The sequence below is a fragment of the Cajanus cajan genome, chromosome 5, assembly GCF_000230855.2.
Source record: "Cajanus cajan strain Asha chromosome 5, NIPB_CcT2T_4, whole genome shotgun sequence".
Classification (NCBI taxonomy): domain Eukaryota; kingdom Viridiplantae; phylum Streptophyta; class Magnoliopsida; order Fabales; family Fabaceae; genus Cajanus; species Cajanus cajan.
The window spans coordinates 68,984,715-69,012,029 of record NC_138521.1 but is presented as its reverse complement, the minus strand read 5'-3'; the positions used below and the strand labels follow the sequence as shown (position 1 = coordinate 69,012,029).

Below are 27,315 nucleotides of genomic sequence, written 5' to 3'. Positions count from 1 at the left end.
TTCCAATATATCATTTTCATCTTTATTTCTAAATTTTATTGCAATATTTTTTAAATAATATATCAATATATCATAATATAAATTATTAATCATAAATCTAAAATATAATTTACATGTTCAAAAATATTTATTTAATTATAACAATTTATATTTCAAAAATATTTATTTATTATATAAATTATGGTTATATAAAATAAACAGTTATCCTATGCACTGTGTTAGATATAATTTAGTCTTATGGGCCTAGGCCCACTACTTTGTATTTAAACACATCTCTAGAGCACAATATACACAAGGGAATATGTTCTCTTCATTCACCATCACTCTCAATATGGTATCAGAGCCTAATCCTTGACCTCCCGGTGGTCCCACTGTTCTTCGGTGCCCGGAAAACGTGTCTCATTCCGTTTTCCGGCAACCACCTCGCCGTGACTCTTTCCGGCCGTTTTTCCCTCTATTTTCCGGCGTTTTTCTTCGCTGCCGCCGCCGTCCACCGCCACCACCGTCATCTTTCCGGCCGGCGACCCACCCACCCGGCTCGCCTTCCTCCGGCGAACCCAACGCCACCGGTCGCGCGGCGAACGGAGATCGCACGCGCCCTCACGCGCCGATCTCCTCCTCGCGCGTTTTCTCTCTCCTCCACGCCGGCCGTCGCGCGTGGCGGCGCGTCCGGCCACCTTTCCGGCAGCGACCACCGGCGCCGGACTCGCCCAGACCCCCTCTACCCCGATCTGTGATTTGTTTTGTGATCGGTCATCGTTTGTCACGGGTCTCTTCCTTCTCGGGCCGCTTCTTTCTCTCTCCTGTTGCTGTTTCTCTCTCCTATTACAGCATCTATGGCTTCCTCTTCCGCTGCTCGGCCTGACTCTGCTATTTTCACTAATTATGTCAATGTCCCTCTTTCCATTGACAAGTTAGATGGCACCAATTATGATACTTGGGCTTCGGATATCAAGCTCTGGCTTAAGGGACAGGATTATGTTACTCACCTTACCCAGACAGCTGCTTCTATTGATGAGAAGGATCGTCCTCGTTGGTTGAAAATTGACGCTCAAATTTGTAGTGTCCTTAAGTCGACCATTCATCCCTCCTTAAAGCAAATTTTTCGTGCCCATGAGACATGTGTTGATTTATGGGAACAAGCCCGAGTGTTATACACCAATGATACTCAACGGCTCTATGGTGTGTGTCAACATCTCCAGAATATCATCTCTCCCCGACGCCTTGATGGTTCCATGGCTGAGTATTTGGGCAAAGTTCATGGCCTCCTACATGACTTCAATGAACTTTTGCCTCCTGCTGACACTCCTGCCAAGGAACTAGAGCAACGCCAAACATTCTTTATGTTGATGGCACTGTATGGGCTTCCTGATGAGTACTCTTCCATTCGTGATCAGATTTTGGGATCTCCGACCGTGCCTACCTTGAACTCGGCTTGGTCCACTCTGTTGCGTGTGCCCTGCAAGTCTTCCCCTGACATCTCTTCTTCCGCTACCACTGGCGACTCCTCTGCTTTGGTGTCTCAACGTGATGATCGTCAGCGTTCTCGCAAACCGGGCAAAGGTCGTCCTAAGTGTGATCACTGTCACAAACTGGGTCACACAATTGACCGTTGCTATGTCTTACATGGTCGTCCCCCTCGCCCTGCTAGTGCCGTTGCCCACACTGCGTCTCCTGTCTCGACTACATCTGGTGCTACCCTCTCTGCCGGTTCTGGCTCTGGGCCCCCAGCTCTCTTCAATGACTTCCTTACATGGTATGAAGAACGTCAAGCTTCCAATTCCACTGCTTCTGTTGCGCACACAGGTCCTTCCTTTGTTGGTCTCACTCACTCCACCTCTCTTGGCCCTTGGGTCCTAGATTCTGGTGCTACCGATCATATTTCTGGTAATCGGTCTCTTTTCTCATCTCTTTCTACCTCTGCTTATTTACCCTCTATCACTATGGCTAATGGTTCTCGCGCCACATCTCATGGTGTTGGTACTGTCCATCTTTCTCCTTCTCTCTCCATTGACAATGTCCTTTATGTCCCAGAGTCTCCCTTTAATTTATTATCCCTTAGTCGTCTTACTCGTTCTCTTGATTGCCTTATTTCTTTTACTAAAGATTCTGTTTTCTTACAGGACCGGAGTTCGGGACGGATGATTGGCACCGGATGTGAGTCTCATGGCCTTTATCACCTACGCACCTCTGCTCCTGTTGGTTTGGTGGCGGATTCCCCTACCCTCATCCATGCTCAATTAGGTCATCCTAGCCTTGCCAAGCTTCAACACCTTGTACCACGTCTGTCTAAGTTGTCTCAGTTGTCGTGTGAGTCGTGTCAGTTAGGCAAACATAGTCGTAGTTCTTTTTCTCCGAGTGTCCACAAACAAGCATCGTCTCCTTTTGCTTTAGTTCATTCTGATATTTGGGGGCCGAGTCGGGTCCCGTCCACTTTAGGATTTCAGTATTTTGTCACTTTTATTGATGATTACTCTCGATGTACTTGGTTATTTTTAATGAAATCTCGTTCTGAATTATTTTCCATATTTCAATCCTTTTATAATGAAATTCAAACTCAATTTGGTGTTTCTATTCGTACTTTTCGTAGTGATAATGCTCGTGAATACCTTTCTCACTCCTTTAAAGCCTTCATGGCTTCCCATGGCATTCTTCATCAGACTTCTTGTGCATATACCCCTCAACAAAATGGGGTGGCTGAGCGCAAAAATAGACACCTTATTGAGACCACTCGCACCCTTTTACTTCATGGTCACGTTCCTCAAACATTTTGGGGTGATGCTCTTCTCACTGCTTGTTATCTCATCAATCGAATGCCATCTTCTGTCCTTAACAACCAAATACCTCACTCTATTTTATTTCCCTCTCAACCTCTCCACCCCCTACCTCCTCGCGTCTTTGGATCTACGTGTTTTGTCCATAATCACAGTCCTGGCCTTGACAAACTCTCCGCTCGGTCTCATAAATGTATCTTTTTAGGGTATCCTAGGTCTCAAAAAGGGTATAAATGTTTCTCACCCTCACTTCGTCGCTACTTAATCTCAGCCGATGTCACCTTTCTTGAGTCTTCTCTCTACTTTTCATCTACTTCCTCTTCTCCTACACCTGTCCTTGCCCCTTCACCCTCACCTCTTGTCTTTGATACTCCTCCTGTGTCTGCTGTGTCACCCGATCCACCACCTCCGCCTCCACTTCAAGTTTATCATCGTCGGCAACGCTCCAACCTTCCCATTGGACCCTCACCCGACTCTACTTCGGTGCCACCTCCTCCGTCTCCTCCGGCCCAACCACTTGAGTCTGACCTCCCTATTGCCCTTCGGAAAGGTAATCGTTCTACTCGTAATCCTTCCCCTCATTATATTACTCTGAGTTATCACCGGTTATCCCCATCCCAATATACTTGTCTTTCTTCTCTTTCTTCTGTGTCTATTCCTAAAAATGTAGGTGATGCCTTGGCCCACCCTGGTTGGAAACAAGCCTTACTTGATGAACTGTGTGCTCTTCAGAACAATGGTACTTGGGATCTTGTTTCTCTGCCTCCTGGGAAGTCTGTGGTTGGATGTCGATGGATCTTCACAATCAAGGTTGGTCCTGATGGCACCATTGATCGACTCAAAGCTCGTTTGGTCGCCAAAGGTTATACTCAAATTTTTGGATTAGACTATAGTGACACTTTCTCTCCTGTTGCCAAGATGGCCTCTGTCAGATTATTCTTAGCCATGGCTGCTCTTCGTCGTTGGCCTCTCTATCAACTGGATGTTAAAAATGCCTTTCTTCATGGGGATTTGCTTGAGGAAATTTATATGGAGCAACCTCCTGGGTTTGTTGCTCAGGGGGAGTCTTCCGGTTTTGTATGTCGTCTCCGCAAATCACTTTATGGTCTTAAACAGTCTCCAAGGGCATGGTTTGGTAGATTCAGTACTGTAGTCCAACAGTTTGGTATGACTCGAAGCGAAACTGATCATTCGGTCTTTTATCGACATTCCACTGCTGGGTGCATCTACTTGATAGTGTATGTTGATGATATTGTTCTCACTGGTAGTGATCATCATGGCATTTCTCAGATAAAACAACATCTTTGCCATCACTTTCAGACAAAAGACCTTGGTAAACTTAGGTATTTCTTGGGGATTGAGGTAGCGCAGTCTACAAATGGAATTGTAATATCTCAAAGAAAGTATGCATTGGATATTTTAGAGGAAACTGGGCTAATGAATTCCAAGCCCGTTGATACACCTATGGATCCTAATGCTAAACTTCTACCAAGTCAGGGGGAGCCTTTCTCAGATCCTGAGAGATATAGAAGACTGGTTGGGAAATTGAATTATCTCACGGTAACTCGTCCCGACATCTCTTTTGCAGTTAGTGTGGTGAGTCAATTTCTCAATTCTCCATGTGCAGGACATTGGAATGCAGTCATCCGCATTCTGAAGTATATCAAAGGTGCTCCAGGAAAAGGTTTATTATATGGCTACAACAATCATACCCAGGTTGTGGGATACTCAGATGCAGATTGGGCAGGCTCTCCCTCTGACAGGAGATCCACCTCAGGCTATTGTGTCTTTATTGGCAATAACTTGATTTCGTGGAAAAGTAAGAAGCAGAATGTAGTGGCAAGATCTAGTGCAGAAGCAGAATACCGTGCCATGGCCTCTGCTACGTGTGAGCTTATTTGGCTCAAACAGTTGCTTAAAGAGCTGAGATTTGGCGAAGTTTCACAGATGACTCTCATATGTGATAACCAAGCTGCCCTGCATATTGCCTCAAATCCAGTATTTCACGAGAGGACCAAACACATTGAAATAGATTGTCACTTCATTCGTGAGAAGATTTTATCTGGGGACATTACTACTCAGTTTGTTAACTCTACTGATCAGTTGGCAGATGTCTTCACCAAATCATTACGGGGTCCTAGGATTGATTATATTTGTAACAAGCTTGGTGCATATGATCTATATACACCAGCTTGAGGGGGAGTGTTAGATATAATTTAGTCTTATGGGCCTAGGCCCACTACTTTGTATTTAAACACATCTCTAGAGCACAATATACACAAGGGAATATGTTCTCTTCATTCACCATCACTCTCAATACACTGCATAGACTAAAATACTAGTTTAGAGAATTTTGAAAATTATAAAAGACACCTTGGTTTATAAAATACATGACAAACTATTGAAAGGAAAGTCTTCATGTATCAGTACTGCATCTGCAATTTACTTTGTGAATTAAGTTTGCTTGAATTTCCTTGTGTGCTTTTGTTGAAATAGACAAATTGAATAATCTGGCACATAAATCAAGTCTTCTAATCTCTGTTTGCTCAATTGCATAGCACTTCTATGGCAATCAACTGTTATCACCCAGACTTGGTAAATCCCAACTGAATGAAGACAGAAAACCAACATGCAAAGCATTACTCATAAGAAACTGGACTGGACAATGTGAACTAGATTATTTACTCCATCATTCAATGTGATAAGGGTCCTATTCTGGACTTGATAATTTTACTTTTAGTTACAGTTTAATTGGAATTTACATGGGGGAGGGGCTTGAGCTGATTAAGAGGATAGATTATTTTACTCCTTTTATTGCTTTTTATAATAGTAATTTCTTTATATCTTCAGCCTTAATGCTGGAGGATCCTTTGTATGTTTGCCAGCATTCCAGATCTTATATATATAACTGTTGATGAGTCTTCTAAATTTTTTGAACATCATTGCTTTGGTACACAGATTTTTGCAGCAGAGGACCTGAGCCAATGTTACATTCATCAAATGGCAAAATTTGGGCAAAACCTGATCAATTTGCTACCTAAGGATATATCAAATGAATTTCCTAGCTATGCGTGTATGCTTGGAAATATATTAGAAATTGCTGGAATTGCTTTGTCTCATCCTCACTGTTCATTTGATATGGTAAGGAGCTTATTCGCTGCAGTATGCCATCTGCTATAACTTGCCTCATTCATCTCACTTGCTGACTTATCTAGGTGAAGAGATTGATCTATGATGGATATACAGTTGATGCGGTAGAATTTTTGATTTTTTACTTCTATTAAAACAGATTTGATGATGCCCTAGAGTTTTCTTTAGGTTCTTTACATAAAATTGATCTTATTACGGAGGAGAAGAGAGTTTCATGAAGCCATGAAGTAAAACTTAATAAAAGCATAAAATAAAACTTGTGTTCAACAACTCAACTCAATTTTGAAGTTGATTAATGCTTGTTCCCTTACAGGCCATAGACCTTGCAGCTGTCACTACATTTTTGCTGGAGGCACTCCCATCTGTAAAAACTTCTCATAGTAGAGAAAGTATGTTTTCCTATCATATGCTCAATTTTTGGAATTGAAGATTTTTCTTCTTTTATCAAAGAATAGCATTGTGTTTTTTTTGTTGATAAAATAATATATTATTTAAAAGAAAATCAGGGAAATCCATCTATGGGAGGATGAGTAATCCTACTAGCAACATTTTCATTTTCAAAGAAAACAGCAAGCCTATGTGGGCCAGAAATGCAACAAAGAGTCCAGTCTCTTTTCGTATCAGCTGTAAAAGCCCCATTGAGACAACCATGGGTAGAGCACCGAATAGGAAACCAAAAACCTAATATTGTCTGAGAATGAATTTCACGGGACTCTTTGTACTTGCAGGCACCCTTCTCCAAAATACATTAGAAAACTGTTAACATTGTGCAGTGCCATAATAGTCTCCTGATTCATGACAATTTTTAAGTGAATGATGAGAATCTGCTTCGATGATCAATGTGGAAGAACAGACCCATTTTTCACTGTGAACCTTAAACAAATATTTCTAGAAGTATCCACCTTACGTTGGAAAACTAGGCTAGCTATTATTACTGAATTATACCTGCACACAACACATTAGCCTGCGTAGTTACTTCATCAAATCAAATTTTGAAATATATTTCAGTGGTTTAAAGTTCATCTTTTTTATTTTTCAAGTAAAAGTGACCACATTAGCTAGGTAATAGTCAAAGTATTCCTTATAAGGACATGGACAATCCTCTCCCTTGAGCTAGCTTTTTTGGTTAAGTCAGCTTCATTATCAAATTTAGTATTAGAATCTTCTTGTTGGGCTACTCTATATGTTCAGTCTGACAAACTTGTGCCTAGTCTTGGGTGAGGGGCTGAGGGGTGTGTTGAGATCCACATTGGCTAGGTATATGGGTGAAGTACTCCTTATAATAAATTTGCACATCTTGAGTATGCTTTTGGGAACGAGATAGGTCCAATCCGTTCTCAATTATATTAAGTTCTTGAATGGATATGTCAGGTTCTATGATTGCTGAGGATGATATGACTGGAGATGATGAAGTCATGGAAATAGCTTTGGATAGGAAATTGGAGCAGCAAATTTATTATGCCATAAATCCTCGCATCCTTCTGCAACTGGTATGCCACCTTTCAAATGACATTTGTATCTAAAATTTCATTTTGTTGGAAATTTTCATTGTCATTTATTTCGAAATTTGATTGAGATTTTTACTTTTTGAAATGTGCAGACAAATATATTATTTAAAGGGATTTCATCTGTCAATGGTTCAGATTATGGACCCAATGATAGAGATGCTACAGCTCTTGATGCGATTTGTGGGTTTTTGTATGTTACCTTCAACAAGCTGCCACTTGAACGGATCATGACTGTACTTGCTTACAGAACTGAACTTGTTCCATCGCTTTGGAATTTTATGAAGCAGTGTCATGAGAACCAAAAATGGTCATCATACCTCTCAAATGATGCACCTGGTTGGCTGTTACCTCTGGCTGTATTTTGTCCTGTCTACAAGTAAGACTTTTTTGTACCATTGTCTTTTTTAATAAATGCTTGTATGGGGGCATGAAATGTTTCTCCCTGGTCACCATAGCCTTTTTTTTTTTAATTTAATTTTTCATTCGGAATAAATTCTATGTGATCTAGAGGACTTAAGTATACCATAATCTATTTTTCTTTTATCAGGCACATGCTTATGATTGTTGATAATGAAGAATTTTATGAGCAGGAGAAACCGCTATCACTGAAGGATATTAGAAGCCTCATCATTATATTGAGACAGGTAAAGGTTTTTATATATATTTTTTTTGCTGGAAAAATTCTTGGATGTTTTGTGGTTGAACTCTTTAGGGCAAAATGATTTCATTAATGGATCAAGTAGTTGAGTAAAACCTATATTAAATCTTTGCAAGGTTGTATGCATGAGTCCAAAGAACTAGAGTATGTTACATTTTTTGTAACATTGGTGGCGTTGACCAAGAATATATTGCAAACATAGTTTTTGTGAAAGCTCTGAATACAAATGTTTCCGCAGGTTCTGTGGCAGCTACTGTGGGTGAATCATACCACATCTGCTAATTCGGTAAAATCTGTTCCAGTTAGTTCAGCTAGTAAGGGGCAGTCTGTTCAGGCCATACAAGACAGAGTTAGCATTGTAGTCTATGAGCTTCTCTCCCAGGTAGAAACACTTTATATAGTGTATCTTATTTCATATTTCCTGTTACATTCCTCATTGGAAACTTAATGATATTCTAATTGTATCCCTAATCATGGTCAGTTTTATCCAGGGCCTGTTTGGTTTCACCATTTTTTATTATCATTTTTGAAGAAAGTAGAAAATAAGCACGAAAATGTGTTTACTTTTACTTTTAGAAAATGTTTTTCTTTGAAAATATTTCCAAAAGAAGCCCAAAATTGAAAATGAAAAAATGTCATTTTCACTATTTTTTGCACTTTCGAAAATGTGGCGGCATGTGATGATAATTATTAAATAATTTTACGAACTTGCTTCTAAGCTTGCAGCTTTGCACACATAATTCAATAGACTTAATTTTTTTATACATATAATTCATTCGACCTGTGTCGTATAAGTAGTAAATTTAAGTTGTATCCACATGGACTAGTTAGGTAAAATAAGCATTTAATGACTATTCGTGACTAAAGAATAATTCCAATTTTTCTTATAGGTTGTCATGCAATTAAAACAAAGATTATGATTCATTGGAATTTTAAATCTATAAAACTATTTGTGTGTGTGGAAGGGATAGAAATGATATTGTGAATTTGTGAGATTGTGGGATCAGATATCACCGAACTTCACTTTGATGAATCATTGTTCTCTTATTGCATTCATTGCCTAGTCAACCCATAAGTCTACTCAAACCTAATCCCTTAGAGCAAGAGCCTAGGTGCATATATTGAGTATCAATTCCTTGAATATCCAATATATGTACCTGCATTACGGGTTAGGGTTTAAGACTACTAATGGGCCAAGTTCCATTCCTAGATACATTTCTCACTAGGTATTTTGTTTCAGAGCTAGTTTCAAAGGCTATTTTCCAATACCCAATGGACTTTTGTTTCAGAGCTAATTTCAAAGGCTATTTTTCAATACCCAATGGGCTCTATGTCAAGCAAAGGAGAATCGATCCAAAGCAAGCATTAATAATAGAAACATAACACAACAATGAATGAAACGAACATATATTATTGATAAGGTGAAGATTACACAAGAGTTAAGTTGGTTACATCTAACCCCACAAAATAATGGGTAGAACCGCTCAAAACAATGAGGGTAAAACAAAAATAGAGATAGAAGAACCGAAGGAAAGACCCACACACAGCACGGTTCCAAGCACCGGGAATCCCTTCCACATCTCCTAGAAGTCGCCCTACGTGTGAATGAGGAAGGAAACCTCGAAGATTTGATCAAATATGAGTTGGGTGAGTCAGGATAGGGTTTACATGCCCGACGCGTTATACTTCGTGCCCGACGCAGAGTCTTCTAGAAAAGAAATTACTCTCTGTCTCAAGTCACACCTGGCACGGACACTCTTGCGCCCGACGCGATGTCTTCCAGAGAGTTTAAATGCTCTCTGTCTCGAGGCACACTCGGCACGGAGACTCTAACACCCGGCACAATGCTGAGTGCAGAGTGTGTTGCTCTCTGTCTTGAGCAAGCCTGGCGCGGGTAGTCTTGCGCCCGACGTGATATTACTCTCCTGCTCCTTAGCTCTTTTAAATTCCAATCCAATAGGTCTTCAACCTCAACTCAATACCTGCACAAAAAATAAGGTGTATCAGGGTATTGTCAGATGATTTTTGGGTTAGCTATATCTGCACAAATTTGAATCAAAAGAGAACAATTATATTGCAAGAGTGCATGGGGTGAGTGGAATTGTTTAATAATTCCTATCCAAAAACAAGTATAAATGAGACTTAACAACTCCCCCAAACTTAGAACCTTGCTTGCCCTCAAGCAACAGATAATTGATCTTACAGACACCAAGCAATGCATGTAGGTCAAATTCATAAATTCTAGCCTACTTGAATTTTCTTTTCAAAAGCACGAACCTTGGATGAACTTTCAATCACAATTATTGCAATGAAACATGACAAGGTGCAAACAAAAGTTTCAAAAGAGATCAAAGAACTGAGGAGAGTTGATGATCATCTATGAATGCATCCTTACTAGGAAGGTGTTTCTCTTTGTGCACACTAGTGTATCAAGGTGAGTGTTTCTCTCAAATCTACTACCCAAGCCACACAATTCAACTTTGCTCTCCGTTTTCAAATTGAGCCAATAGTCAAATAGATGCATGCACTCATCACAAGGTCTTTATTAGGGCAATTTGGGTCAAGCAATAACAATCTTATGGTTTTCCAGGGATTAAAAGTGGTATAGCTTAAGAGAGCAATTGAGATTTTTACAATGATATCCCTCTCCATAACCCTATACAATATTTTAGAACATGCCCTTAACCAGACCCAAGTCACTAGCCTTTATGCGATGCATATTCACATTTTTGCATCGTTATGTTTTTGTTTTGTTTTGCTTTGTTCTCTTCTCTTTTTTTTTTTTTAATGAAATAAATGACCATACACTTTCCTTTTCACAGAAGCCTTCATTTTTCAACTCCCCCAAACTTGTTTCATGTTATCAATTACTCTCTTAACCAAAAGCAAGGGTTGTGGTTAATTTTTCACAGTTTGAAATAAGTAAAAGATATGATGTTTATGCTTACGAAGTTATGGGTCAAGTGAGATGTGGGGATGACTTTTTGGCTCAGACGATTAGCAAAACAAAGAAATATGAATGCCTTGATCATATGAATGCACAACATTAGCAAACCACCAGTGAAACTCAAGCAAAGTCTATCATGTAACTTAAGCGTAATTTACTCATCAACATTCAGGGGCTCCAACCTCACCTGGCTATACATCCAAAGTTTATCAAACTTGGCTCAACACTATGATCAACATTGAAACCCGTATGCAACTAGTCATGAACTAAAGTTTTAACGTGAATTAAAAATATCTAAAGTACATACACAACAAGTATCAAACAAACCACAATTCAGAAATGACCACAAACACACCAAGTATCAACAAGATCAATAACCGTGCTATCAGCAGAGTAGTCACAAAAAGTAAACCAACCAAAATAATCACAAAAATACCAAACCTAACCAGAGTTTTGAAACATGAACAGATAAATCAAAGCTAAATCAATGAAAATAAAAGACATGAAAATAAAATGCGATGAACAAAAAAGGTAAACTAAGGTAAACTCCATCTGCAGCGGTCTATGGAGCCTGGTCATCAACTGCTCCACCATCGTCAGCTCCATCAGCATCATCAACTCCACCTCCCCAAAAGAAAGTGGCCTGGTCCCCGGGCCAACCAGTGTATGCATGGAAGTCCGTAGCAGAGGGGAACTGGTAGCCGGGAGTGGTCGTGAAGTGTAAGGTGAAACTCCGAAAGTTATCAAGAATGAAGAGCTGGCCACGGTGAAGAGACTACTGGCGCTGCATGAAAGTATCCATCCGACCCTTAAGAGCGCCAAAACGCTGATGAAAAGTGAGTGGAGGGTCTTGTGGCAGAGCATCATCCATAGGAATGTCTTCCTGGGGTCCAGCAACATGAATAAGCTCCGGCATAGCAACAGGCGGCTGACGATCCTGGTAGTAGGCAGAGATGTAGCGGCTATCGATCGCACGGCCAGGACCCTTGAAGGGTGGTGAGTGGACATCCACACCAGCAAGCTGACATAATTGTGTGATCAAAGAGGGATGTCCAAGAGCTGAGGAGGGTGGTGCATTGGTGCAGTCAGAAATCTCCACACAGATGATGGAGCCAATGTCCACAGTCTGCCCTGTCATGATGCAATACATGAGCATGGCACGGCTCTAGTGCAGGTCAGAAACATGAGAGCATGGGAGGATGTTGGCATGAATCAAGGTTGACCAAATCCTAGCCACCTGTGACGCTTCACATGAAGTGGTTGTTGAGCCCGGTTCCTGTAAAAGCTGGCCCCAGACATACACATCACAGCCTCAACCTCCTTAGTTGCTATCGTCCCACCTTCAAAATCCCTGTACTCACACTACTCAGGGAGTTGTAACGCAGTCCCCAAGAACTCATTAATAGTGTGGGCATCAAAGGGAACTCGAACACCCCTCACATAGTTGCTGTAGGGTACGATGCCCTCCTCTGGACGTAAAGCATTTGCATAGAACTCCTTCACCACAACAATGTTGGCTGGAAGAGGGTACGATCCTAGCTTGTCCCATTGCCGCCTGGTGAGCTCATTCTAGAATTCAGGAGCCTCGTCGTCCTCTAACTCCACTCGCCTCTCCAGTATAAATTTTTTGCCGCTCATAGTAGTAAAATGAGTCTCGTTGCGCTTGGTGAGGAACTGGCGAGAGTAGGGTCGGCTGGGTTTTCGTGTAGGTGGAGGAGATTGGCCGGAACGGGGTCGCTTGCTCGAAAATGCCATCTGTACAAAACAACGCAAGAGACCCATGAAAGAAATGGTGAGCACAAAAATATACACAGTGATGACTAAGGGCCATATTTTAATTAGTCATCACTGTGTATATTTTTGTGCTCACCATTTCTTTCATGGGTCTCTTGCGTTGTTTTGTACAGATGACATCTTCCAGTAAGCGATCCCGTTACGGACAATCAACTCCACCTACCCGAAAACCCAGCCGACCCTACTCCCGCCAGTTCCTCACCAAGCGCAACGAGACTCATTTTGCTACTATGAGTGGCAGAAAATTTATACTAGAGAAGCGAGTGGAGTTAGAGGACGACGAGGCCCCTGAATTCTAGAAAGAGCTCACTAGGCGGCGATGGGACAAGCTAGGATCGTACCCTCTTCCAGCCAATATTGTTGTGGTGAAGGAGTTCTATGCAAATGCTTTACGTCCAGAGGAGGGCATCGTACACAACAACTATGTGAGGCGTGTTCAAGTTCCCTTTGATGCCCACACTATTAATGAGTTCTTGGGGACTGCGTTACAACCCCCTGAGCAGTATAAGTACGGGGATTTTGAAGGTGGGACGATAGCTGCTGAGGAGGTTGAGGCTGTGATGTGTATGCCTGGGGCCAGCTTTCACAGGAACCGGGCTCAACAACCACTTCATGTGAAGCGTCGTGACTTGCTACCGGTGGCTAGGATTTGGTCAGCCTTGATTCATGCCAACATCCTCCCATGCTCTCATGTTTTTGACCTGCACTAGAGTCGTGCCATGCTTATGTACTGCATCATGACAGGGCGGACTGTGGACATTGGCTCCATCATCTATATGGAGATTTCTGACTGCGCCAATGCACCACCCTCCTTAGCTCTTGGACATCCCTCTTTGATCACACAATTATGTCAGCTTGCTGGTGTGGATGTCCACTCACCACCCTTCGAGCGTCCTAGCCGTGCGATTGATAGCTGCTACATCTCTGCCTACTGCCAGGATCGTCAGTCGCCTGCTGCTACGCGGAGTCTATTCATGTTGCTGGGCCCCAGGAAGACATTCCTATGGATGATGCTCCTCCACAGGACCCTCGACTCACTTTTCATCAGCGTTTTGATGCTCTTGAGGGTCTGATGGATACTTGCATGCAGCACCAGGAGTCTCTTCACCGTGGCCAACTCTTCATTCTTGATGCCTTCCGAAGTTTCACCTTACACTCCGCGACCACTCCTGACTACCAGTTCCCCTTTGTTGCGAACTTTCATGCATACACTGGTTGGCCCGGGGACCAGGCCCCTTTCTTTGGGGGGGGTGGAGCTGACGATGGTGGAGCAGTTGATGACGAGGCTCCATAGACCGCTGCAGATGGAGTTTACCTTTTATGTTCATCGGATTTTATTTTCAGTGATTTAGCTGTTCATGTTTCAAAACACTGTGGTTAGGTTTGGTATTTTTGTGATTACTTTGGTTGGTTTACTTTTTGTGACTACTCTGTTGATAGCACGATTATTGATCTTGTTGATACTTGGTGTGTTTGTAGTCATTTTTGAATTGTGGTTTGCTTGATACTTGTTGTGTACGTACTTTAGATATTTTTAATTCACTTTAGAACTTTAGTTCATGACTAGTTGCATACGGGTTTCAATGTTGATCATAGTGCTGAGCCAAGTTTGATAAACTTTGGATGTATAGCCAGGTGAGGTTGGAGCTCCTAAATGTTGATGAGTGAATTACGCTTAAGTTGCATGATAGACTTTGCTTGAGTTTCACTGGTGGTTTGCTAATGTTGTGCATTCATATGATCAAGGCATTCATATTTCTTTGTTTTGCTAACCGTCTGAGCCAAAAAGCCATACATCTCACTTGACCCATAACTTCGTAAGCATAAACATCATATCTTTACTTATTCCAAACTGTGAAAAATTAACCACAACCCTTGCTTTTGGTTAAGAGAGTAATTGATAACATGAAACAAGTTTGGGAGAGTTGAAGAATGAAGGCTTCTGTGAAAAGGAAAGTGTATGGCCATTTATTTCATTCAAAAAAAAAAAGAGAGAAGAGAACAAAGCAAAACAAAAACATAACGATGCAAAAATGTGAATATGCATTGCGTAAAGGCTAGTGACTTGGTTCCGGTTAAGGGCATGTTCTAAAATGTTGTATTGGGTTATGGAGAGGGATATCATTGTAAAAATCTTAATTGCTCTCTTAAGCCATAGTACTTTTAATCCCTGAAAAACCATAAGATTGTTATTGCTTGACCCAAATTGCCCTAATAAAGACCTTGTGATGAGTGCCTGCATCTATTTGAATATTGGTTCAATTTGAAAATGGAGAGCAAAGTTGAATTGTGTGGCTTGGGTAGTAGATTTGAGAGAAACACTCACCTTGATACACTAGTGTGCACAAAAAGAAACACCTTCCTAGTAAGGATGCATTCATAGATGATCATGAACTCTCCTCAGTTCTTTGATCTCTTTTGAAACTTTTGTTTGCACCTTGTCATGTTCCATTGCAATAATTGTGATTGAAAGTTCATCCAAGGTTCGTGTTTTTGAAAAGAAAATTCAAGTAGGCTAGAATTTATGAATTTGACCTACATGCATTGCTTGGTGTCTGTAAGATCAATTACCTGTTGCTTTAGGGCAAGCAAGGTTCTAAGTTTGGGGGAGTTGTTAAGTCTCATTTATACTTGTTTTTGGATAGGAATTATTGAACAATTCCACTCACCCCATGCACTCTTGCAATATAATTGTTCTCTTTTGATTCAAATTTGTGCAGATATAGCTAACCCAAAAATCATTTGACAATACCCTGATACACCTTATTTTTTGTGCAGGTATTGAGTTGAGGTTGAAGACCCATTGGATTGTAATATCACGCCGGGCGCAAGATTACCCGCGCCAGGCTTGCTCAAGACAGAGAGCAACACACTCTGCACTCAGCACTGCGCCAGGCGCAAGAGTCTTTGTGTCAGGCGTGCCTCGAGACAGAGAGCATTTAAACTCTCTGGAAGACTTCGCGCCGAGCGCAAGAGTGTCCGCGCCGAGCGTGACTTGAGACGGAGAGTAATTTCTTTTCTGGAAGACTCTGCGTCGGGTGCGAAGTATAATGCGTGTAAACCCTATCATGACTCACCCAGCTCGTATTCGATCAAATCTTCGAGGTTTCCTTCCTCATTCACACATAGGACGACTTCTAGGAGCTGTGGAAGGGATTTTCGGTGCTTGGGACCGTGCTGTGTGTGGGTTTTTCCTTTGGTTCTTCCATCTCTATTTTTGTTTTACCCTCATTGTTTTGAGCGGTTCTACCCATTATTTTGTGGGGTTAGATGTAATCAACTTAACTCTTGTGTAATCTTCACCTTATCAATGATATATGTTCGTTTCATTCATTATTGTGTTATGTTTCTATTATAAATACTTGCTTTAGATTGATTCTCCTTTGCTTGACATAGAGTCCATTGGGTATTGGAAAATAGTCTTTGAAACTAGCTCTGAAACAAAATATCTAGTGAGAAATGTATCTAGGAATGAAGCTTGGCCCATTAGTAGTCTTAAACCCTAACCCGTAATGCAGGTACATATATTGGATATTTAAGGAATTGATATTGAATATATGCACCTAGGCTCTTGCTCTAAGGGATTAAGTTTGAGTAGACATATGGGTTGACTAGGCAATGAATGCAATAAGAGAACAATGATTCATCAAAGTGAAGTTTGGTGATATCTGACCCCACAATTTCACAAATTCACAATATCATTTCTATCCCTTCCATTCACACACAAATAGTTTTATAGATTTAAAATTCCAATGAATCTTAATCTTTGTTTTAATTGCATGACAACCTATAAGAAAAATTGGAATTGTTCTTTAGTCACGAATAGTCATTAAATGCTTATTTTACCTAACTAGTCCCTGTGGATACGATTTAAATTTACTACTCGTACGACCGGTACACTTGCCGTGTTTGAGTCCGTTCTTAGAATTAAAATGATTTATAACAAAATCAAAAGTTAATTTCAACGAAATTCTCAACAAGTTTTTGTTCATTTGAGACAAAAACAAGAGTGCATGGGGTGAGTGGAATTGTTCAATAATTCCTATCAAAAAATAAGTATAAATGAGACTTAACAATAATAAATTGTTCATTTGATACAAAAAATATAAGGGACATTTACACGTTTTTAGAGTAAAATTCACCTATTATGAAATGAGAGTATTCAAATGAGAATAAATATAAGATAGAATAGAAAGAATGAAATATTCACAAAATAAAATATTATTCTAATTCATATATAGAGAGTAATTTTGATTGTAAATTTTATACCAAAAACATTTTATGAACTTTTATTGAAAATAGTCAAACCAAACATGTTGTCTAAATTTTAAAATTAGAAAATGAAAATTATTTTCTGAAAAGGAAAATAGAAAATGTTTTCTGAAACCAAACACCCTTATTTTCTTTCTGTTTTCCCTATTTCTTAAATAAAATCTTTGGAAGTCAGAAATAAAGCAAAAACAAGGTGACATTTTTATGAAAATAAGAGATGGAAATACAATGTTTTCTTAAACTAAACAAGGCAGCCATTATACCAAAAAAAAAAGCCATTTCTGTTCTACTGTGTGTTGAAAATCCTTCTTATCTGTTCTTTGAAGTGGCATGCCACATGCATATGATTTCCACCAGTAGCTAAATGATATGAATTGTCTTTGCTATATCTCTAACTTGCATTCTAAATTTCTGCCCATAGCTGCAAGATTGGAACAATAGGCGGCAGTTTACATCCCCTAGTAACTTCCATGCCGATGGAGTGAATGACCTATTTATCTCTCAGGTATTATTGCTTTCATTTGTTTTTAAAGTTATATGGATGGAAACTTGATTAGCTATTTGTATAATCCTTTTTAATCAGGCTGTAATAGAAAATGCACGAGCAAATGAAATTTTGAAACAGGCCCCATTCTTGATACCATTTACAAGCAGGGTTAAAATATTATCTGTAAGAATCTATCTTTTTTGACTTTGATTTTTTTGCTAAATATCTTTGTATTATGTATTTACAATAGATAGCTGGAACTGAAAGTAAGGTTTTGGACTTTCTGCACATCATATTTCAGTGGTCCATTAATATGTCTACAGTGACTATTTTATTTATTGTTTCATCAGTCTCAACTAGCTGCTGTTAGGCAAAGGCATGGATCTGAGGCTGTATTTACTAGAAACCAGTTCAGAATAAAACGAGAACGTATTTTGGAAGACGCTTATGATCAAATGAGCCAGTTGTCAGAATTAAACCTTCAGGGATTGGTAAAATCCTTTTCTAGGGAAAATTTCCATATTTATTATTCATTCCCCATTTTCTGGTCTTTAAGGGAACTAGTAAGTTCTTTTACATGAGAGTGATTACCTTTTGCTGCATTGCAGATTCGTGTGACTTTTGTCAATGAATTTGGAGTTGAAGAGCCTGGAATTGATGGAGGTGGAATATTCAAAGATTTCATGGAGAACATCACACGTGCTGCCTTTGATGTGCAGTATGGATTATTTAAGGTCTTAGTAATATTTTGCTGTTGTTTATATTTCACATGAAGGTTATTTTCAACAATATATAATTTTACCACATTCAAGAATGAAGGTTATTTAAGTATTAGTGAGTGTGAATATGGATGCAATTGGATTGGTGGAGTGATCGGAAGTTACTTCCTTTTATAATGCTTCCCTTGTTATCCTTAAATTTGTTCCTTGCGATTTGCTGATTCTCGCCATATTGAATGTCAATGCATCTAGGAGACAGCAGATCACCTGCTTTATCCTAATCCTGGATCTGGAATGATACATGAACAACATTTCCAATTTTTCCACTTCCTTGGCACTCTTCTTGCAAAGGTATTCCCTCTCCTTCCCCATTCCCTTTTTAATTTGTCTTCTAATAAAGTGGGCCTTTGCTTTGTATTCTTATACTGCTTGCATTTGCAGGCCATGTTTGAAGGGATTCTGGTTGATATACCATTTGCTACATTCTTCTTGAGCAAATTGAAACAAAAGTAAGACACATGGAGTTTCTTGCTCTGCTTTAGGTAGTTTGTTCATTTAAATTGAATTAGTTCAATTCTCAAATCTTGAATTTTCATGCATTATTTTTCTTGCTTACAACTGCTTTTTTTACTAATGAGATTCACAAATGACTTCATAACATTTATAGTTGGAGGTGGATAAATTGTATCACTGTATCTTACATCTCAAAAATTGAAACAAACTTGCAAAAAGTTATAAATTTTAATTCAGATTATAGCATTTAAATTATTTGTATGATATAGACTCTAGTAAGCAAGGTATTCTTCCTTTTCCACTTTATTGAAAAAAAATTCTGATGGAATAAATAGATATTGTTGTAATTAGAGGAAAAATCTTCCTAATTAGAGAAAATATCTATAGAATCTTCTAGGATATTTTTCAGAATATTTTTCCTTATTTCCTTATTTTAGAAGATTAGATTGTTACAAATAGGTATAAGGAAAATGTAATATGTATGAATAATAATAATAAAATTATTCTCCTTTTCAAGTTGGTATCAGAGCTCCCGATCTTGGGAGCTCCGTTTCCGCTACAAACAGTAGCCACCGCTGCCGCTGTCCGGCCACTGCGGCTGCCGCCGTAGCCATTGGGGTCGTTGATAGGGCAGAAAGGTGCGCCCAACTCCGGCGAACACAACGCCGGAATTCGCTCCGGGAAATACGCCGCCACGCGCCGCCACCGTCACCGGCGCGTGTAGCCCACACGCCTAGCTCCGGCGAGACCCACTCGCCGCCGCCGCCACAGAAAGAGTCGCCAGAGCCTCCTGAGTCCATTCCACGGGTTGGTGACGTCCCATTTGGCGCATATTTGAGTAGATCTGAGTTTTTGAGTTTTGTTCCTTTTCCGGTGACGTCCCACGCGCCTAGCTCCGACGAGACCCACTCGCCGCTGCTGTCACAGAACTGGTTGCCGGAGTCTCCTAAGTCCGTTCCACGGCCCACTCATCGTTGTTGCCATAGACAAAGTCGCCGAATCAATCCATTAAGTTACTACCATCAGATTTTTTGAGATGGAAGCTTTTAAAGAGGAACTAGATCGTTTGAAAGGAATGATTGAATCAATAAGTAAGCCCTCTGGACCATGTACTTTGTCCATGAAAGGTAAGAGTTCTCTCCATACTGTGGGTCCTCTGTCTCAAGGTATTTGGATTCTTGATTCAGGAGCAACTGATCATATGACACCTTTTCGTATGATCTTCAAATCATATATTCAAAGGAATAGAGAACAACTTATTACAGTTGCGAATGGTCAAGGTGTACCCATATGCAGCTCTGGGAATATAATTTTGGAATCATCTATTGTATTAAAGGATATTTTACATGTTCCACAATTAGCCAATAATCTTATCTCTGTGCAAAAGCTCACAAAAGATTTAAATTGTTCAGTAACATTTTTTTCAACTCATTGTGTTTTTCAAGACCTTGCTACGGGGAAGACAATTTTAACTGCTAAAGAGCAGAGTGGGTTGTATTTGTTGGAATCTGATGATCAAAACAAAACAAAAATCATGAGTCAACAAGCTACATCTAAAACGTGGGCAAATTCCCAAATATGGCTACATCATAAAAGGCTTGGGCATCCTTCATTCAACCTTCTTAAATCCTTATTTCCTTATTTGTTTACTAAGGAGTCTATTGAGTCTTTTAATTGTGATATTTGTCAATTGTCAAAACACCATCGTGCATCCTATCCTATTAGTAATAAAAAGAGTACTTCTCCATTTGATTTAATTCACTCTGATGTTTGGGGACCTGTCGTAGAATCTATTTCCGGAGCTAGATGGTTTGTTACCTTTATTGACGATTGTACCCGTGTCACATGGACATACCTTATGAAAAATAAATCAGAAGTTTTCCAAATCTTTGTTAATTTTTTCCGTCTGGTCCAAAATCAATTTGGAAAAAATATCAAAAGAATCAGGTCTGATAATGGTACTGAATATGTGAATCATGAATTTCTTAATTTTTTGTCTCATAATGGTATTGTTCATGAACTAACATGTGTAAACACCCCTCAACAAAACGGGGTTGCAGAAAGAAAGAATCGTCATCTTCTAGAAGTAACTAGAGCTCTTCTTTTTCAAATGTCTGTTCCAAAAAATTACTGGGGAGAAGCTGTGTTAACCGCCACATATCTCATCAATAGGTTACCCACCCGTATCTTAAATGGCATTAGTCCTATAGAGTCTCTATTGTCTTTTGTTCCCTCTTGCCCTCTAATATCGAGTCTACCTAGTCGAGTCTTTGGATGTACTGTTTTTGTTCACTCTCATCATCCTAATCGTAGTAAATTAGATCCCAAAGCTCTTAAATGTGTCTTTATTGGGTATCCTTCTAATAAAAAAGGGTACAAATGTTATCATCCTCAGAGTCGTCGCGTCTTTATCACCATGGATGTCACCTTTCAGGAAACACAATCCTTTTATGCCAGTCCACCACTTCAGGGGGAGAAAGCACTTGAAGTGGAGGAGCTCTCCTTCTTGTCATTACCATATTTGTCTTTGCAAGATGCCCAAGATCTAAGCAATGAAGCTACCATGGTTCACAATGAGGAAGAAGCGGAAGAAGAGGAAGACAATTTTTTTGGCAAAAAATATGAAAGAAGAAAACAACCCACTTCGACTCTCGAGCAAGAAAAATTGTCTAATCCGGAGGTGAGGATCCCTGAAGATAACAGTGAGGAGGTAAGTATTACTGAGGACTTACCCATTGCATTGAGAAAGGAAAGAAGATCATGTGCTAAATATCCTATTTCTCAGAATGTTTGCACTAACAATTCTCTGATAAGCACAGAAGCTTTATTGCTGCCATTGATGCCACAAAAATTCCTACCTCAATCCAGGAGGCCATGAAACTTGAACATTGGACTCAAGCCATGAAAGAAGAGATGAATGCATTAGAAAGAAATTCAACTTGGGAGATTGTTGATAAGCCAAGAGACAAGAAGGCAGTAGGGTGTAGATGGATATTCACAGTGAAACATAAGGCAGATGGGACAATAGAAAGATATAAAGCTAGATTGGTGGCAAAAGGCTATACCCAAACTTATGGGATTGACTATGAGGAGACGTTTGCCCCAGTGGCAAAGATGAATACAGTTCGAGTTGTTCTCGCTTTGGCTGCTCATTTTGGTTGGGACTTACACCAGTTGGATGTGAAGAATGCCTTTCTTCATGGAAATCTAGAAGAGGAAGTGTACATGGAGATTCCCCCAGGTTTTGAAGTGAAAAATGAAAGAAACAAGGTATGCCTCCTAAAGAAAGCATTGTATGGTCTTAAGCAATCCCCTAGAGCATGGTTTGGAAGATTTACAAAAGTAATGGTTTCCTTGGGATACAGACAATGCCAAGGAGATCATACTCTATTCATAAAACACTCTTCTACAGGTAAACTCACTCTATTGCTTGTCTATGTGGATGATATGATTATTGCAGGAGATGATGAAACAGAGAAATTGGCATTAAAAGAAAAATTGGCAGCCCAATTTGAAATGAAAGACCTAGGAAAACTCAAGTATTTTCTTGGAATAGAGGTTGCTTATTCCAAAAATGGAATTTTCGTCTCCCAAAGGAAATATGTACTTGATCTCCTCAAAGAAACAGGGAAGCTGGGATGTAGAACCTCAACAGTTCCTATAGAACAAAATCACAGAATTGGAAGTGAAGAAAGTGCTCCTGTAGAGAAGGCCCAATTTCAGAGATTGGTAGGGAAATTGATTTATCTATCTCACACAAGACCAGACATTGCTTATGCAGTTAGTGTTGTGAGCCAATTTATGCATGATCCAAGAGAGAGACACATGCAAGCAGTTGACAAAATTCTCCAGTACTTGAAGTCAAGTCCAGGAAAGGGGTTATTGTTCAAAAGGGAAGATACATTGACTATGAAAATATATACTGATGCTGACTATGCAGGTTCTATTACTGACAGAAAATCTACTTCTGGGTATTGTATGTTTCTTGGAGATAGTCTCGTAACGTGGAGGAGCAAAAAGCAAGATAGAGTATCTCGTTTTAGTGCAGAAGCTGAATTCCGAGCCCTTGCTCAAGGAATGTGTGAAGGACTCTGGATGAAAATCATTTTGGATGACCTTAAAAATCAAGGTGGACAACCCCGTGCAACTATACTGTGACAATAAGTCTGCCATGAGCATTGCCCATAATCCAGTACAACATGATAGGACCAAACATATTGAGATTGACAGACATTTCATCAAAGATAATCTAGACAAAGGCTTTGTGATTACAACTCATGTTCCTACAGAACTTCAGATAGCAGATATTTTTACAAAAGGGCTCCCTCCGGGTAGATTTCAAGATCTTGTAGGCAAGTTGGGAATGATTGATATTCATTTACCAACTTGAGGGGGAGTGTTGTAATTAGAGGAAAAATCTTCCTAATTAGAGAAAATATCTATAGAATCTTCTAGGATATTTTTCAGAATATTTTTCCTTATTTCCTTATTTTAGAAGATTAGATTGTTACAAATAGGTATAAGGAAAATGTAATATGTATGAATAATAATAATAAAATTATTCTCCTTTTCAAGTGATATTTTAGGTCAAAATATTTATATATAAAATTGCCAAGGTGTGGTGTTAGTAGCAAATGAGTTGTTTCTGAAAATTTACTGAAGTCCTTTTACTAATTCTAATTATTTTATGCATTTATCATTAATACTAATTATTATTTTGTTAATTATACACTTACTTTCACCTAACTACTAATTATTTTATGCATTTCTCATGAAATTAAAGAGAATAAACAACAGAGGAAAAACATAGATGGGTATGATAGGAAATCAGATAATTTTAATAAAAATGAGAACATTATTATACTTATTAATTCACGTGCCACAACCTTAAAAGAAACTTGACTTTGAACGGACTGGCTTGCTATAATAGGTTTCTCTATTTCTTGCTTTCTTACTCCTTTAGTTTCTCTTATACCAGGCACAACTATTTGAATGACTTACCTTCCTTGGACCCAGAATTATATCGTCATCTCATGTTTCTCAAGGTAATGTTGCGTCTGTCTTTGTGGCTTCCATCTATTTGCATCTGCCTCAGTCTTAAAGCAACTCTTTAATTTCAATATAATATTGACAAACAATAAATTTGCAACTTAAATGTCTCCTTAAATATTCTGACTTTATTTACTCATAATTCCTTCTGAATATTGATTTCTTGATTCTGTAATCTTTCCTTGAAAAATCTATTATGAGCTCGTAGTTTTTTTTTTTCCCTCTTGTTTTGTTTTTTTCCTAGTTACCATTTTTTGTCTGTACTGCATTTAAATGCTGTGGTAGTCATGTGAAATATATCCCGTGCTTTTGCATTACAGTTAATAGTATTCATGCATGGCTGGGGTTGATGTGTAGTTTGTAAAGATGGTATATTTCTTTGTGGTACATCTGCTTTTTTCCTTATTGGCTCAATTTTTGCCCCTCCAATCTGTTTTGACTTACAGCATTATAAAGGTGACATTTCGGAGTTGGAACTATACTTTGTTATAGTAAATAATGAATATGGAGAACAAACAGAGGAGGAATTGCTTCCTGGAGGAAGGAACCTACGTGTCACTAATGAGAATGTCATTACTTTTATTCATCTTGTAGCTAATCACCGCCTGAATTTTCAGGTGAAGTTTTTTTTTTTAATGGACTGCATCTTGTACTACAAATCAATCCATGTTTCAATTACATAATAAAATAATTATGCTTTCAGATACGCCAACAAAGTTCACATTTCTTGAGGGGATTTCAGCAACTTATTCAGCAGGATTGGATAGATATGTTTAATGAACATGAACTTCAGGTTTGTTTTTCCTCTAATAATCTTATCCACTTTTGGGTCTTGAAAGCTATGCTGTCCTCTTTTTTCCATTGTATATGGTTTTGATATCTGCTCGTGTGGTGGTGTATTTAACAACAGGACAAAATCTAATCTAGCCTTGCAAAAGATAGAAAGGCACATAAATGAATTTTATCTTCGGTTGTAACTTTTGTTCCTAATGATCCTTATTTATTACAACTTCAACCAAATCTTATCCTACACTTTTGTATTTATTGTTGTCAATTTGTTTTAGGGTGTGATCTTCAAATATTTTCCCCAAAAAAGAGAATGTTTACACCTGCAATTGTGTCTATACGTGATTCTGAACTTGCTTGACGTAATTGTTTTCCACAGCTTCTGATATCAGGTTCACTTGACAGCCTAGATATTGATGATCTGCGGCTGCACACCAACTATGCAGGAGGCTATCAGAGTGTAAGCCCTCTGGCATTTATGTGTATTGAGTCAGTGAGGAGCAAATAGCGTGTTTGCTGCTTCATGTTCTATCCACATGAGAATTTGGGGATCATGTAGCATCCATTTTTGCCTTTTTCCATTCACTTTAAATACGTTCCTGAGTCTTACCTCTCAATCAATAATTTTCTGATGACAGGGTCCCACACCCCATTGGGCTTAAAAAAGCTTTATTCTTGTTGTCACTATTGAATTCTAACATGTTATTTCTTCTGATAGGAGCATCATGTTATTGAGACGTTTTGGGAAGTTCTCAAAGGCTTTTCATTGGAAAACAGGAAGAAATTTTTGAAGTAAGATATACATAACTACATGAATCCAGAGCCCTTTTATTTGACAGATCTTAATATGGATAATAAATTTATCATCTCTACAGGTTTGTGACAGGTTGCTCTCGTGGGCCATTGCTTGGTTTCCGATATCTTGAACCTTTGTTTTGCATACAAAGGTGAATGCTGCCACAGCAGTTTTCTGATATTTAATTCCAGCATTAATTTTACACTATTACTCAAGTGGTTTTCTTTTCCTTCTATTACAATTTATATCTAAAAGACAAGAATGACACATTGGAATTGTCTGATGTCTCTTCTTGTAGGGCTTCTAGTAATGCATCTGATGAATCACTTGACCGATTGCCAACATCGGCTACTTGTATGAATCTACTAAAGCTTCCGCCTTATACAAGGTTTGTCCTAGGCTAGGTTACCTTTGCAGTTTGACATAGAATTCTTTTTCTAGTTTTTGTTATTAGAACTTGAGAATGGCCATAATTAGAGATATCTGAACTGATAGTGCTGACATGAAAATTGAGAAATTCTGTTTAGTCAGTGAAGACTAAATGAAATAACGAGCATTAATTGGTTGGATTCTGTTTGAAACCAAAATTATTCTGAGAAAGACCAGTGCATAGGTCGAGACTTTTTAAATGTGCCATTAGTGCTAGAGCCTAGAGGCAGTATGCTTTATATACTTGGTAGATCAATGCGTTTAAAAAGATAAAAATAAAAAAACTGCATTTGAGGTGTTGGCTCACGAAAAAATGTTTAGAAGTTGGTTTTGCTCAAATTGTCTTCTCAACGTAAAAAAAAAAAAAAAAAAAAAAAAAAAAAAAAAAACAGTATTTTCTTACATAATGTTTCTTGGGCAGTAAAAAAAATGAAATATTAATTTTTTTAATAAATTTAAAACAAATGATGGTGCTTATACACTCATGCTGGAGATATTGGATTATCGTAACAAAATTTTCTTACTTTTAATCGAAGCAATCTTAATAGGGCATCTTGGGTGATCATTTGTGAGTATATACTAGTATTTGTTAAATGTGCTTAATGATTATTGTGTTTAAGAAATTGACTAGGAAAATATTATTACTGTGAGTGAGCTATGGCTCGTTAGCTACATTTCTTTATATTTTATGTCAATTTTAGTTCATACATCGTCCATTTCACGTTTTTCTGCTTTTTTTTTTCTAGAAAAAGGAACAAGTCTTTGCTTTATAATTTCAGTATTACTATTTCGCCTTGAATGATCTGGATCTCAAGTCTTTGATTATGATCGTGAAAACTGACAGTTTTTTAACTGTCTTTCTTTTACTTGGTCTTATGTATGCATCTTAAATTATTGATTTGGATTTGAAACTATCAGGTTCGGATGTTATTTTAACTTATATTATCATCTCGTCTCTTTTGATGGTCGTCTTTCTTCGTTTTATTTATTGTTGAATTAGTTATTGCTCATTCTTTTGAACTATTTTCCCTGACAAACGTGTTGCTTGCAGTAAGGAGCAATTGGAAACCAAATTACTGTATGCCATAAATGCCGATGCTGGCTTTGATTTAAGTTAAAACGAGGCAGTGGAATTTACGATGCCTTTAGGTTTCAAGCTGGTAGAGAATGACGATCGCCAGTGGATTCGGAAACGACAAATAATCGGATGGATACAACTGAATAAAATTATCTCATGTGCGAGTTTTTGTATATATATATTCTTATTCAATCTTTATTGTCAATTTGTGTCTTTATCTAAATTTACATATCTAAAATATCAATTATTTTGTAAAGTTCACTCTGGCAGGGTTTTTTTCCATGATCATTGAAACAAAAATCCACAGGGTTGTTGTTATTTTGCATCTGATGGTGAGTTTGGAAATTGGGTTTTG

General features: G+C 38.7%; 2 protein-coding genes across 5 annotated transcripts in view; both read left to right on the top strand.

The window, feature by feature from the left end:
* LOC109810993 (E3 ubiquitin-protein ligase UPL6) overlaps window positions 1-27,285 on the top strand; it is a 33,972-nt gene extending 6,687 nt beyond the window's left edge. For 2 of the 4 annotated variants that reach the window (XM_083075826.1, XM_083075827.1), the window contains exons 7-26: window positions 5,733-5,915; window positions 6,238-6,313; window positions 7,296-7,414; window positions 7,525-7,808; window positions 7,980-8,076; window positions 8,329-8,472; window positions 17,525-17,608; window positions 17,687-17,773; window positions 17,941-18,081; window positions 18,199-18,324; window positions 18,562-18,660; window positions 18,751-18,818; window positions 23,801-23,867; window positions 24,318-24,488; window positions 24,575-24,664; window positions 25,037-25,117; window positions 25,376-25,449; window positions 25,533-25,604; window positions 25,752-25,841; window positions 26,934-27,285. In XM_083075826.1, coding sequence (XP_082931952.1) covers window positions 5,733-5,915; window positions 6,238-6,313; window positions 7,296-7,414; window positions 7,525-7,808; window positions 7,980-8,076; window positions 8,329-8,472; window positions 17,525-17,608; window positions 17,687-17,773; window positions 17,941-18,081; window positions 18,199-18,324; window positions 18,562-18,660; window positions 18,751-18,818; window positions 23,801-23,867; window positions 24,318-24,488; window positions 24,575-24,664; window positions 25,037-25,117; window positions 25,376-25,449; window positions 25,533-25,604; window positions 25,752-25,841; window positions 26,934-27,000 — 2,220 coding nt within the window. In that variant the 3' untranslated portion in view covers window positions 27,001-27,285. Of the gene's footprint in view, window positions 1-5,732; window positions 5,916-6,237; window positions 6,314-7,295; window positions 7,415-7,524; window positions 7,809-7,979; window positions 8,077-8,328; window positions 8,473-17,524; window positions 17,609-17,686; window positions 17,774-17,940; window positions 18,082-18,198; window positions 18,325-18,561; window positions 18,661-18,750; window positions 18,819-23,800; window positions 23,868-24,317; window positions 24,489-24,574; window positions 24,665-25,036; window positions 25,118-25,375; window positions 25,450-25,532; window positions 25,605-25,751; window positions 25,842-26,933 lie in introns of those variants that run through there. The other 2 variants (XM_083075828.1, XR_014434234.1) reach the window with 2 other exon arrangements.
* LOC109810994 (retrovirus-related Pol polyprotein from transposon RE1) lies at window positions 324-5,662 on the top strand. Its single transcript, XM_020374618.3, has one exon. It carries the CDS (start codon window positions 837-839, stop codon window positions 4,968-4,970), a length of 4,134 nt encoding a protein of 1,377 aa, XP_020230207.2. The 5' UTR covers window positions 324-836; the 3' UTR covers window positions 4,971-5,662.
* Window positions 27,286-27,315: the final 30 nt, after the last annotated feature.